A 13,180-nucleotide genomic window follows, 5' to 3' on the forward strand; every position below is an offset into this window, starting at 1 on the left:
TAAGATATATTTCTTAAGGCTAAGGGGATCAAGGGATATGGGGAGAAAGCAGGGACAAGGTACTGAATTTGGATGATCAGCCATGATCACGTTGAATGGCGGAGCAGGCTCGAGGGGCCGAATGGCCTACTCCTGCTCCTATCTTCTGTGTTTCTATGTATCTCCATCTCTGGGGATAGGTTATTGACAAAAAAGTTCCAACCACTCCCCATCCACCACCACCCTCCTCCGCCTGGCAACTTCTCCTTTGACTCCACTCATTTCCTCCAAATCAAAGGTGTTGCTATGGGTACCCGCATGGGTCCTAGCTATAGAAACATAGAAGATAGGAGCAGGAGTAGGCCATTCGGCCCTTCGAGCCTGCTCCGCCATTCAATGAGATCATGGCTGATCATCCAAATTCAGTACCCTGTCCCTGCCTTCTCCCCATATCCCTTGATCCCTTTAGCCTTAAGAAATATATCCAACTCTTTTTTGAATATATTTAATGAACTGGCCTCCACCGCCCTCTGTGGCAGAGAATTCCACAGGTTCACCACTCTCTGGGTGAAGAAATTCCTCCTCATTTCAGTCCTAAATGGCTTACCCCTTATCCTTAGACTATGACCCCTGGTTCTGGACTCCCCAGCCATCATAAACATCCTTCCTGCATCTAGTCTGTCCAGGCCTGACAGAATTTTATAAGTTTCGATGAGATCCCCTCTCAATCTTCTAAACTCCAGTGAGTATAAGCCCAATCGACACAATCTCTCCTCATACGTCATTCCTGCCATCCCAGGTATCAGCCTGGTGAATCTTCGCTGCACTCCTTCCATGGCAAGAACATTCTTCCTCAGGTAAGGCGACCAAAACTGCACACAGTACTCAAGGTGCGGTCTCACCAAGGCCCTGTACAACTGTAGCAAGACATCCTTGTTCCTGTACTCGAACCCTCTTGCTACGAAGGCCAACATACCATTTGCCTTCTTAACCGCCTGCATGCTTACCTTCAGCGACTGGTGCACAAGAACACCCAGGTCTCTTTGCACTTCACCTTCTCCCAATCTATTGCCATTCAAATAATAATCTGCCTTCCTGTTTTTGCCACCAAAGTGGATAACCTCACATTTTATCCACATTATAGTGCATTTGCCATGTTTCTGCCCAATCACCCAATCTGTCCAAATCGCACTGGAGTTTCACAACATCCTCCTCACAGCTTACCCTCCCACCCAGCTTTGTGTCGTCTGCAAATTTGGAGATATTACATCTAATTCCCTCGTCCAGATCATTAATATATATTGTGAACAGCTGGGGTCCTAGGACCGATCCTTGCGGTACCCCACTAGTCACTGCCTGCCACTCGGAAAATGACCCGTTTATTCCAACTCTTTGCTTTCTGTCCGCCAACCAGTTCTCTATCCAAGTCAATACCTTGTCCCCAATCCCATGTGCCTTAATTTTGCACGCTAATCTCTTATGCGGGGCCTTATCGAAAGCCTTCTGAAAGTCCAAATATACCACATCCACTGGTTCTCCCTTATCTATTTCACCAGTTACATCCTCAAAAAATTCCAGTAGATTAGTCAAGCATGATTTACCTTTTGTAAATCCATGTTGACTTTGTCCGATCCTGTCACTGCTTAACAAGTGCTCTGCTATTACATCTTTTATAATAGATTCTAGCATTTTCCCCACTACCGATGTCAGGCTTACCAGTCTATAATTCCCTGCTTTTTCTCGACCACCTTTTTTGAATAGTGGGGTAACATTAGCTACCCGCCAATCCATGGGTACTGTTCCAGAGTCTATCGAGTTCTGAAAGATGACCAGCAATGCATCTACTATTTCCAGGGCCACTTCCTTAAGTACCCTGGGATGTAGATTATCAGGCCCTGGGGATTTATCGGCCTTTAGTCCCATCAATTTTCCTAACACCATTTCCCTACAAATACTGATTTCTTTCAGTTCCACCCTTTCATCAGGCCCTATGTTCCCTGGCATCTCTGGGAGGTTATTTGTGTCCTCCTTTGTGAAGGCAGAACCAAAGTATGAATTTAGTTGGTCTGCCATTTCTTTGTTTCCCATTATAAATTCCCCTGATTCTGACTGTAAGGGACCTACGCTTGACTTCACCAATCTTTTTCTCTTCACATATCTATAAAAGCTTTTACAGTCAGTTTTTATGTTCCCTGCTAGCTTACTCTCATATTCTATTTTCCCTTTCTTAATTAATCCCTTTGTCCTCCTTTGTTGAATCCTAAACAGCTCCCAATCCTCAGGATTATTGCTTTTTCTAGCCAATTTATATGTCGTCTCCTTGGATCTTATGCTATCCCTAATTTCCCTCGTTAGCCACGGTTGAGTCGCCTTTTTTGTTTTATTTTTATGCCAAACTGGGATGAACAAATTCTGTAGTTCATCCATTCGGTCTTTGAATGTTTGCCATTGCCTATCCACCGTCAACCCTTTGAGTGCCATTCCCCAATCAATCCTACCCAACTCGCTCCTCAGACCATCGTAGTTTCCTTTATTTAAATTGAGGACCCTAGTCTCTGAGTCAACTACTTCATTCTCCATCTTAATGAAGAATTCGATCATATTATGATCGCTCCGACCCAAGGGGCCTCGTACAACAAGATTGCTAATTAATCCTTTCTCGTTACATAATACCCAGTCTAAGATGGCCTGATCTCTGGTTGGTTCCTCGACATATTGGTCCAGGAAACCATCCCGTAAACACTCCAGGAATTCCTCCTCCACAGTATTATTACTAATTTGGTTGGCCCAATCTATATGTAGATTAAAGTCACCCATGATGACTGCTGTGCCCTTATTGCACGCTTCTTTAATTTCCCTTTTAATGCCATCCCCAACCTCCGCCTTACTGTTGGGAGGTCTATATACCACTCCCACTAATGTTTTTTTCCCCTTAGTATTTCTCAATTCTACCCATACAGATTCCACATCATCATAGCTAATATCCTTCATTACAATTGTATTAATCCCTTCTTTAACCAGTAATGCTACCCCACCTCCCTTTCCTTTTTGCCTATCTTTCCTGAATATCGAATACCCCTGGATGTTGAGTTCCCAGTCTTGGCCATCCTTGAGCCACGTTTCCGTAATCCCAACCAAATCATATTCGTTTACCTCTATTTGCGCAGCCAATTCGTCCACCTTATTACAAATGCTCCTCGCATTAACACACAAAGCCTTCAGGCTTGTTTTTTTAACGCACTTAGACCTATTAGAATTATTATTTACTGTGGCCACGTTTGATTTAAACCGTTGATTTCTCTGACTGCCACTTTTGTTTTTCTCCTTCCTATCTTTTGCTTTTATCCCTGTTTCCCTTTCCTCTGTCTCCCTGCTCAGGTTCCCAACCCCCTGCCATTTTAGTTTAAACCCCCCCGAACAGTGCTAGCAAACCTCCCCGCAAGGATATTTGTCGCGCTCTGGTTCAGGTGCAACCCGTCCGACTTGTACAAGTCCCACCTTTCCCAGAAGCAGGCCCAGTGATCCAGGAAACTAAAGCCCTCCCTCCTGCACCAACTCTTTAGCCACGCATTCATCTGCTCTATCCTCCTATTCCTATACTCACTAGCACGTGGCACCGGGAGTAATCTAGAGATTACAACCTTTGAGGTCCTGCTCTTTAATCTGCTACCTAGCTCCCTAAATTCTTACTGCAGGACCTCATCCCTCTTCCTGCCCATGTCATTGGTCCCAATGTGAACCACGACCTCTGACTGTTCACCCTCCCCCTTCAGAATGCCCTGAAGCCGTTCAGTGACATCCTTGACCCTGGCACCAGGGAGGCAACAAACCATCCTGGAGTCACGTCTACAGCCACAGAAATGCCTATCTGTACCCCTTACGGTAGAATCCCCTACCACTATTGCTCTCCCACTCTTTTTCCTCCCTTCCTGAGCAGCAGAAGCACCCCTGCTGCCAGGAAGTTGGCTGCTGCTGCCTTCCTCTGGTAAGTCATCCCCCTCAACAGTATCCAAATCGGTATACCTGTTTGAGAGGGGGATGGCCACAGGGGTCCCCTGCACTACCTGCCTGCCTCTACTGCTCTGCCTGACGGTCACCCATTTCCCTTCTGCCTGTGCAGCCCTTACCTGCGGTGTGACCAACTCACTAAACGTGTTATCCACGACCCTCTCAGCATCGTGAATGCTCCAAAGCCCATCCATCCGCAGCTCCAGCGCCGCAATGCGGTCTGCTAGTAGCCGCAGCTGGATGCATTTCTGGCACACGTGGTCATCAGGGACACCAGCAGTGTCCCTGAATTCCCACATAGAGCAAGAGGAGCATAACACGGGGCTGGGCTCTCCTGGCATGACTTAGTGAATTAATTTAAATTAATTAAAGGGTATCACCAATTAAAGATAACTCTAAGGCGTTTGTATGGTTTACCAACAGTCCCTGCTACACCAGAAAAGACCTTAGTAACTATAAACTACAGAGTTAAAGTTTAAAAAAGAGACATACTCACCAACCAATCACTTACCTGCTCCCTGGTGACGTCACACTCTGATTACTTTTTACCTCTCTCCCCGCTGCTGAGTTAGTGTGCCTCGCCTCGCTCCTCCTTTTATCTGCCGCCTCGGTGCTCTCCTGGTCCGATCTGGTCGGGCCTCGCCTCGCTCCTCCTTTTGTACTGCCGCCTCGATGCTCTCCTGGTCCGATCTGGTCGGGCCTCGCCTCGCTCCTCCTTTTATACTGCCGCCTCGGTGCTCTCCTGGTCCGATCTGGTCGGGCCTCGCCTCGCTCCTCCTTTTATCTGCCGCCTCGGTGCTCTCCTGGTCCGATCTGGTCGGGCCTCGCCTCGCTCCTTTTATCTGCTGCCTCGGTGCTCTCCTGGTCCGATCTATGCCTGCCTTTTCGTGGGATATGTGGAACACTCTTCGTTCCAGTCATACTCGGGTCCCCTACCTCACCTCTTTTTCCGGTACATTGATGACTGTATTGGTGCAGTCTCCTGCTCTCGCCCTGAACTAGAAAATTTCATTCACTTTGCTTCCAATTTCCACCCTTCCCTCACCTTCACATGGTCCATCTCCGACTCTTCCCTTCCTCGACTTCTCCGTCTCCATCTCTGGGGATAGGTTATTGACAAACATTCACTAAAAACCCATGGACTCCCACAGCTACCTGGACTACACTTCCTCCCACCCCGCCTCCTGTAAGGACTCTATTCCATTCTCCCAGTTTCTCCGCCTCATCTGCTCCGACGATGCCACCTTCCATACCAGTGCTTCCGGCATGTGTTCCTTTTTCCTCAACTGAGGATTCCCCTCTACTGTGGTTGACACAGCCCTCGACCGTGTCTGTTCTATCTCCCGCACTTCTGCCCTCACCCCTGCCCCTCTCTCCCAGAACGACGATAGGAGTTCCCCTTGTCCTCACCTTTCACCCCACCAGCCTCCACATTCAACGGATCATTCTCCGCCATTTCCAGCGTGATCTCACCACCAAACGCCTCTTCCCTTCACCTCCCCTTTCAGCATTCCGTAGGGACCGCTCCTTCCGCGACAGCCTAGTCTACTCCTCTATCACCCCCAGGAGCCCTTCCCCTTCGCCCGGCACCTTCCCGTGCAAGCGCAGGAGATGCAACACATGCCCTTATACCTTCCCTCCTTCCCACTGTCCAGGGCCCCAAACACCCTTCCAGGTGAAACAGCGATTTACTTGTACTTCTTGCAATTTAATATACTGTATTTGCTGCTCACGATGTGGTCTCCTCTACACTGGGGAGACCAAACGCAGATTGGGTGACCACTTTGCGGAACACCTCCGTTCAGTCCGCAAGGGGGACCCCGAGCTCCCGGTGGCCTGTCACTTTAATTCACCGCTCCATTCCCACTCAGGCCTCACCGATCTCGGCCTCTTGCATTGTTCCACGGAAGCTCAGCATAAGCTCGAGGAACAGTACCTCATCTTTCGATTAGGCACTCTACGGCCCTCTGGACTCAACATAGAGTTCAACAATTTCAGATCATAACCTCGGCCCCTATATTTTCTATTTTTTAATCCACACTTTGTTTGGCCTTTTTTTCTTCCCTTCCACATGGCAGCTGTCCTTCATTTTGCCAGCGCAATTCACACTTCATCTAGAGCCATCCTTTGTTCCTTAACCTGTCTCATTACCATCTCCTCTTGCCTTGAATATCTCTTAATATCTCTCAATGTCTCTTAATCGCTCCTGCTTTCTATCCTATCACTGACCTTCCCTTCTGTTCTTTCATCCCCTCCCCCTTTTCCCAGCCCCTAAACTTGCTTTCCATTTCCTGCTTTTTTCCAGTTCTGCCGAAAGGTCTTCGACCTGAAACATTAACTCTCTTTCTCTCTCCACAGATGCTGCCTGGTCTGCTGAGTTTTTCCAGCGTTTTCTGTTGTTATTTCAGATTTCCAGTATCTGCAGTATTTTGCTATTGAGCAGATTATAAGTTTGATTACATTTCATTTTGCTATTTAGTACCTACCGTGCAAGAAAGCACCATGCATCTATAGCCAGTAGTGCAGTTAACATGTGAGGACTGAGTACAGCATCCAATAAGGAACATTCCTGTAACAAACAGCAGATTTGTAATCATACAGAAATTTTTAAAAAAGCTTTAACCATTCAAATTAATAGATGAACTTGCATGTATATAGTGCCTTACAGGACCTCAGGGTAGCGCAAAGTGCTTTACAGCCAATGAAGTACTTTTGAAGTGTTGTCACTGTTGTAATGTAGGGAAATGCAGGAGCCAATTTGCACACAGCAAAGGTCCCACAAACAGCAATGAGATAATGACCAGATAATCTGTGATTCGTCATGTTGGTTGAGGGATAAATATTGGTTGGGAGAACTCCCCTGCTTTTCTTTGAATAGTGCCATGGGATCTTTTATGTTCACCCGAGAGGGAAAGTGGGGCGTCTTTTTAACGTCTCATCCAAAAGAAGGCACCTCCGACAGTGTAGCCTCCCTCCATAGCGCATAAGTGTCAGCCTAGATTATGTGCTCAAGTCTCTGGAACAGGACTTGAATCCACGACCTTCTGATTCAGAGGCAAGAATGCTACAACCGAGACCCAAGTAAACAGGAGGACTGAGGAGCCACTGCATAATGCACTGTGTCATGGAGTCATGGCAGCAATTTCTCAATTAATTGGTGGTCTCAAATGTACAGCTGCTTCTCCATACAGTAAAGGGCAAATCACTTTCACCCTTCTCATGCATCTCCAAGCAGCCCGTCCAAGAGAAACACTGCTGTTGGATAGGGACACCTGCCCAATGACATGTGATGGAGCGTGTCGTTTAAAATGGAGCGATGAGATGGAGAGATTCATCTAGACACATATGTTTTGGCCATATCGTGGCAGCAATGTAATGGTTACACACCATTTTGGATGAGCAACTCAATGGAAAGAGGACACCCACAGAAGTTGTGACAGTTTGGTGACTTCGAGTCCACAACAGATGAGACTGGCGCAACACAGATTGCAGCTGCAGCTTCTAATCATCCTCGATGGGAAAGATGAATGGATGGATGGGAAGTGGGGTGGGAGGACACCAAAAGAACAAGTACGGTGGGTTCAATATATTGTACTGAAATATTTAACTGAAAAGAATACTGTAATAATTTTTCCATTATAAAAACTATTCTCAATACATTAAAACACATTAATGTACTATTGGCTTGTATTGACTTGAACATGGAGCTCTATTTATATGTTGTTGTCCAGTTGTAAATTTACCATCTCAGCAACATCTTTTGCAGAGGTGAGGAGCAAGAAGAAAAACTATTTTAAGGTCATAAAAATTCTGCAGCATTCATAAACTCTATCTGTAAAACTGCCAGTTATTCTCAGGAGTCAGTAAGAAATTGCAACAAAAAAATTTACATTAGTGAATACTGAAATACACTTTCAACACTATGCTAATGAAGGCAGTAATTTTAATTTTCACTGGTTTCTGTTATGCTTTGTAAATGATAGTACTAGCAGCATCTAGTGGCAATACATTAATAAAGGATGAACACTAATACAAAAGCAAAATACTGCAGATGCTGGAAATCTGAAATAAAAACAGAAAATGCTGGAAATACTCAGCAGGTCAGGCAGCATCTGTGGAGAGAGAAACAGAGTTAACATTTCAGGTCGGTGTAGGGTTGCAAAATTCTGGGAATTTTTAAAAGAGGAAACTTTCCATGGGAATTTTCGGGAATTTAGAGTTTTTTTGCACACTGATGGTTTTTGTCTCTGACCCTTATATTATCTTTGTCGTCAAAATAGACATACTGTTCCATACAAATAAAAACAGGCTTTCAAAACTTTATTTAGGTTATAATTTTGAACTTTATTGAACCCCCACAAAAAAGACCCATCTAAAATAAAATAAAAAGAGCGTCAGCTTATTTAGCCTGTAATTTGTCCTTATTTTGTCCCTTTGAGTCTTCTACTCCTCATTGCTCCTCCTGATTCTCTGACTCTGGCTCTGACGTGTCCATTTCCTCCACTGTGTCAGTGTCTAGCTGTGTGGTGGACACTTCTGTATCTGGCTCAATAAGTTTAGGTTCGCCCGGATAGCCACCAGTTTCTCCACTCTCGTTAGTCAGCCTGTTGCGCACCTTTGTATGCGTATTCCCAAAAAGTGACCAGTTTCGTTCAGAGGCCGCTGATGAAGGTGGGATTTGGAGTATCACCGATGCAATAGGTGACAGGGCCTCAGATGCACAAAGTCCCTTCCACCAGGTATGTGCACTGATATGCTTGCATGATTCCCATATCCCATCCCAAAGACCTTGCTTGGTAGAGAACTTTGCCAGACTTCCCAGAACTTTGCCCACATCCAGATTGAGATGGTGAGAGAGGGTAGAAATCACACTGTAAGCGCTGTTGATCTGTTCTCCAGAAAGTATTGGTCTCCCAACATGCTTTGGGTCCAGCATGTATGCTGCAGCATGAATCGGCTTGACACAAAATTCTTGACGTGTCTGTATGAATTGAACAATTGCCTTCTCCTCTGCTTTGAGCAGCAGGGATGTGGGTAGGGCAATGCTGATTTGTTCTTTTAAATCAGTAAAAAGCCTGAGAACATCTGACAAGACAGCGTCATCTCCTTCAATCTGAGCAATTGCAGATGCTACTGGTGAGAGTAGTTTAAGGCTGCTAACCACTCTCTCCCAAAACACATCATCCAGCAGTATTTTCTTGATGGTGGTTTCCATATCCCCAGACTGGGATATTGCCATTTCTTGCAGCGACTCCTTACCCTCCAGAAGGCTGTTGTACATTATGACAACACCACCCCATCTAGTGTTGTTGGGCAGCTTCAGTGTGGTGTTCTTGTGTGTCATTTGCTTGGAGTTGTAGGTTGCTGCAACTACCTGTTTTCCCCTGACATACTTAACAACTTGCTTGGCTCTCTTGTACAGTGCTTCCATGGTTCTCAAACCCATGACGTCCTTGAGGAGCAGGTTAAGCCCATGAGCTGCGCACCCAATAGACGTAATATGAGGGTAGGCCTCCTCCACTTGAGCCCAAGCAGCCTTCATATTCGCAGCATTGTCAGTAACTACTGCAAAGACCTTTTGTGATCCAAGATCGTTGATGACCGCTTTCAGCTCATCAGCAATGTATGTGCCTGTGTGTCTGTTGTCCTTCGTGTCTTTGAGCTTTCCTTGGACTCTGTTATACTCAGCCTCCAGCAAATAAGTAGACAAAGCATGTCTGGTGGGAGGACAGTATGCAGGGCGAACAACATTGAAAAATCTCTTCCAGTACACATTGGCTGTGAGCATGAGGGGTGAGCCTGTTGCATATACAGCTCGAGCAAGGCACTCATCTGCATTCTTCTGGCTATGGTTATCCATTGTATCAAAGAACCTTCCAAGTGGGCCAGGAGTTGCTGATAAGGAGCCTGATGCTGAATGAGAACCATCATCTTCTTGAATGGAAGCAGAGGAACTCTGGGCTGACTGCTGTGAGCTTTGAGTGAAGTTGTTGCATTTGGATAAATGCTGCTGCATCTTTGTGGCATTCTTTACATATGGCTTTCTAGTGTTTGCACATGTACACAGTCTTTCCATCTTTAATGCCTGGGGTAAAATGCTTCCACACATCCGACGGTATGCAGAGAAGGGCATTCATCTCTGTGTCGAACTGCGGTCGATCAGCACGATTGCAACAGGGTGAGTACATTTTTGCTGATGCTCCATGTGATGGAAGCATGACTTGTACACACATGACGCTACATCACCAATAGTGTATTATTTTGTATATTTTAAATTGAAGGACAACAGAGTTCAACAAGTAACTGGTTTATTTGGTATAAAGTCTGATTTACTTACTGCATCACCACAACATCAGCAGAAAACAAAATGACTTCCCTCAGGACCCCTAACCTGGATCTTAAAAAAAACTATAGCAGTCTTACAGATGCCTGCAGGCCAATCACAATTCGATATGCAAATATTACAAATAGAGGGAGCTAATCGCTCATCCAACCAATCAGGACACATTTGTTCACAGTCACACACAAAACTTGTAATTATTAAAACAAGCCAAGTAAGAAGATAAACATATATTGATTAAGAAATTCCTTAATAATTAAGATTCCATCTCTGTTAGTAATTTTAAGAGAGGACCTGTGGAAAAAAAAGAAAGAAATACAAAAAAAACAATATTATGCTAGCATGTGCTTTTTTGGACAAAATTCCCAAGCTAAACTTCCCGTGGAAAATTTCCGGAAATTTCCCGGAAACTTTCCACCCCTTTGCAACCCTAGGTCGGTGACCCTTTGTCAGACGATGGGTCATCGACCTGAAACGTTAACACTGTTTCTCTCTCCACAGATGCTGCCTGACCTGCTGAGTATTTCCAGCATTTTCTGTTTTTGTTTAATAAAGGATGAGTGTTCATCTTCATCTTGTGACTTTGTGACTTATTCTCAGTGCAACCATTTTTTTTTATTGGTGGGGCGGGTGGAGGGAATACAAGTGAAGAAAACTCCTCCACAAAATAGCTCAAAGAATGGAACGTTTACTTTAGTCAAAGTTTACACTCACCAACTCTGGAAAGAGAGAAGCCAGAAGGGACGTGATGAAAGAGCACAGATGAGTACATACATATTCATATAGACTGATACTTTGCTGAGCCTGTCCCTTACTCATCGCTCCTGGCAATTGGACTGGCAAAGAAAGCTCTGCATGACACCGCTGGAAGTTAAGAAACAGTACTCGGACCAAAGGTAACCTGAGCACAAACAAAAAAGATAAAAGATTAGGTGCCAACTTTTTTTCCCCTGTTGAAAAAATTTGTAATCCTTTGCTATTCCCACTACTTGTCATGCTAGGGTCCCACTGCTGAAGACAGTCACTAATCCTGCTAAGGAGCCAAGACAAGGAGCTAACCTGCTCAACAAAATGTCTGATATTCTGTTACAAATCACAAGAAGTTCAAGACTAAAGCTGCTTTCTGTTGTTAATTGCTGTTCTAGTGCCACTGGCTCCTGACATGTGGATCTCATGCAGCTGGTGATAACTCCAGGCCAAGCTTGCTACATTAGCGAAGGCTGGTAGTTGTGTGGTTTTAAAAAAAAAATAGAATCAGGTTCTCCTAGTAGCAAACCTTGCACGTTTACTTGGGGTTGCTGCTGGCTGGGTGAGACCCATGGGTCAAGAGCCAGCAGCACTAGCAGCAGTCTTGGGCACCATCAAAGCAGTTTAAAATAGTCTTATTTGTTCATTCTTATTTGTTCTTTCCATTCTTGTGTAAAAGTGCCTCTGTTAAAATTGTAAACTCTGTAAAGTCAGCCATACAGAAAGGATATACTACTCTGTATATTATGCTGTGAAGAACTGGATCATGCCCTGCTCGTGATTTGCTTGCACCAGTATTTATTTCTGTATCTTAAGGAGTTAGTAATTACATATTATACAAATGAGTCACATAGAATTCTTCAACAATCTCCTTCAAAAATCTCAACAGTACCTCAAGCTCAGTTTAAATTACTATAAAATAGATTAAGTTCATAATAAAAAATCTTTTGCAATATTCATGCATTGCATTAATCCAGCCATTAAAAAAAATCACAAAGTTACAGTACTAAGTATATGCTCACCAGTTTCATTTTAATCAGCCGTGTATACGAAATGCCAGTGGCCTTCCTTTACCCAGCTGCCTAAGTGTAGACAAAGTTACCAACTGGTACAATAACCGGCCGGTTTTAGTCAATATGCACTCGATTCAACAGCATGGCTTAAAATTGGAGCCTGAATTAAATTGTTGGTGAGCAGACCAGACGTTGAGTGGAAGATCAGCAGATACAGTAACCAGCAATTCACAGACAGCTCAGTACCACACCACATAGCGCATTTATCCATTGAGTTGCTAAAGTGTGTTTAATCCATTAATGAAAATGTATGGTGTTGAGAGAGATCCAATATGGCGTTTAATATATCTATTAATAAAATGTGATACAAAGGCATGTGGTTATATGAGCTTTATTATGTGATCGTCTGTACATCCTAGTGTAAATAAACTGCTAAACTTGGTCCTGTTTGATTTTATTAACGCAGTAGTGGCCCTCACCTTGGCTTTTCCTCTGAAAACTGGCTACCAGAACACCAGAGGCTTTGAACCTCCCAGGGCTGCGATGGAAGCTTGTCCATGATATTAACCAGCAGCAAGCATTGTGGAAGGGCCAGCTCCGAACAAAAATCTTAATATTAATGGAAACAGACATTTAACAACATTTCATCAACAAAATCACAGGTGGCTGAATCAAACATTATATTACAGGTAGACTATCCTTTATCCGAAAACCTCGGGACCAGCCGTGTTTCGGTTTTCGGAGAATTTCGGAAGGTGGGTCGGCAGGGGTCCGCGGGGGGGGGGGGGGGGGGGGGGGTCGTGCGCACGACCCCCCGCCGGCCCCGACCCCACCGCCGACCCCCCCGCCGACTTACGGTCGGGGTCGGCGGGGGTCCGCGGGGGGGGGGGGGGGTCGGCGGCGGGGGTCGGGGCCGGCGGGGGTCCGCACGCACGACTTACGCTGGACTTACGCTGACCGAAAAAACCTTTGGTTTTTAGAGGGTTTCGGTTTTCGGAAGTCCGGATAAAGGGTAGTCTACCTGTATATATGTGGCACTAAAAATATTTACTAAAAATCTGTTACAACAAAATTCAAAGTACAATTAAATCAT

At 45.0% G+C, this 13,180-nt stretch overlaps 1 protein-coding gene across 6 annotated transcripts in view; it reads right to left on the bottom strand.

Moving 5' to 3' along the window:
• firrm (fignl1 interacting regulator of recombination and mitosis) overlaps nt 1-13,180 on the bottom strand; it is a 78,179-nt gene that overhangs the window by 30,346 nt on the left and 34,653 nt on the right. For all 6 annotated transcript variants that reach the window (XM_085982668.1, XM_085982667.1, XM_085982665.1 and 3 more), the window contains 3 exons: nt 12,567-12,696; nt 11,042-11,228; nt 6,474-6,556 (listed from right to left, as the gene is read on the bottom strand). In XM_085982668.1, coding sequence (XP_085838794.1) covers nt 6,474-6,556; nt 11,042-11,228; nt 12,567-12,696 — 400 coding nt within the window. The remainder of the gene's footprint in view (nt 1-6,473; nt 6,557-11,041; nt 11,229-12,566; nt 12,697-13,180) is intronic.

The sequence above is a fragment of the Somniosus microcephalus genome, chromosome 3 (assembly GCF_052327205.1).
Source record: "Somniosus microcephalus isolate GS21.2 chromosome 3, FLI_Smic_1.0, whole genome shotgun sequence".
Lineage (NCBI taxonomy): Eukaryota > Metazoa > Chordata > Chondrichthyes > Squaliformes > Somniosidae > Somniosus > Somniosus microcephalus.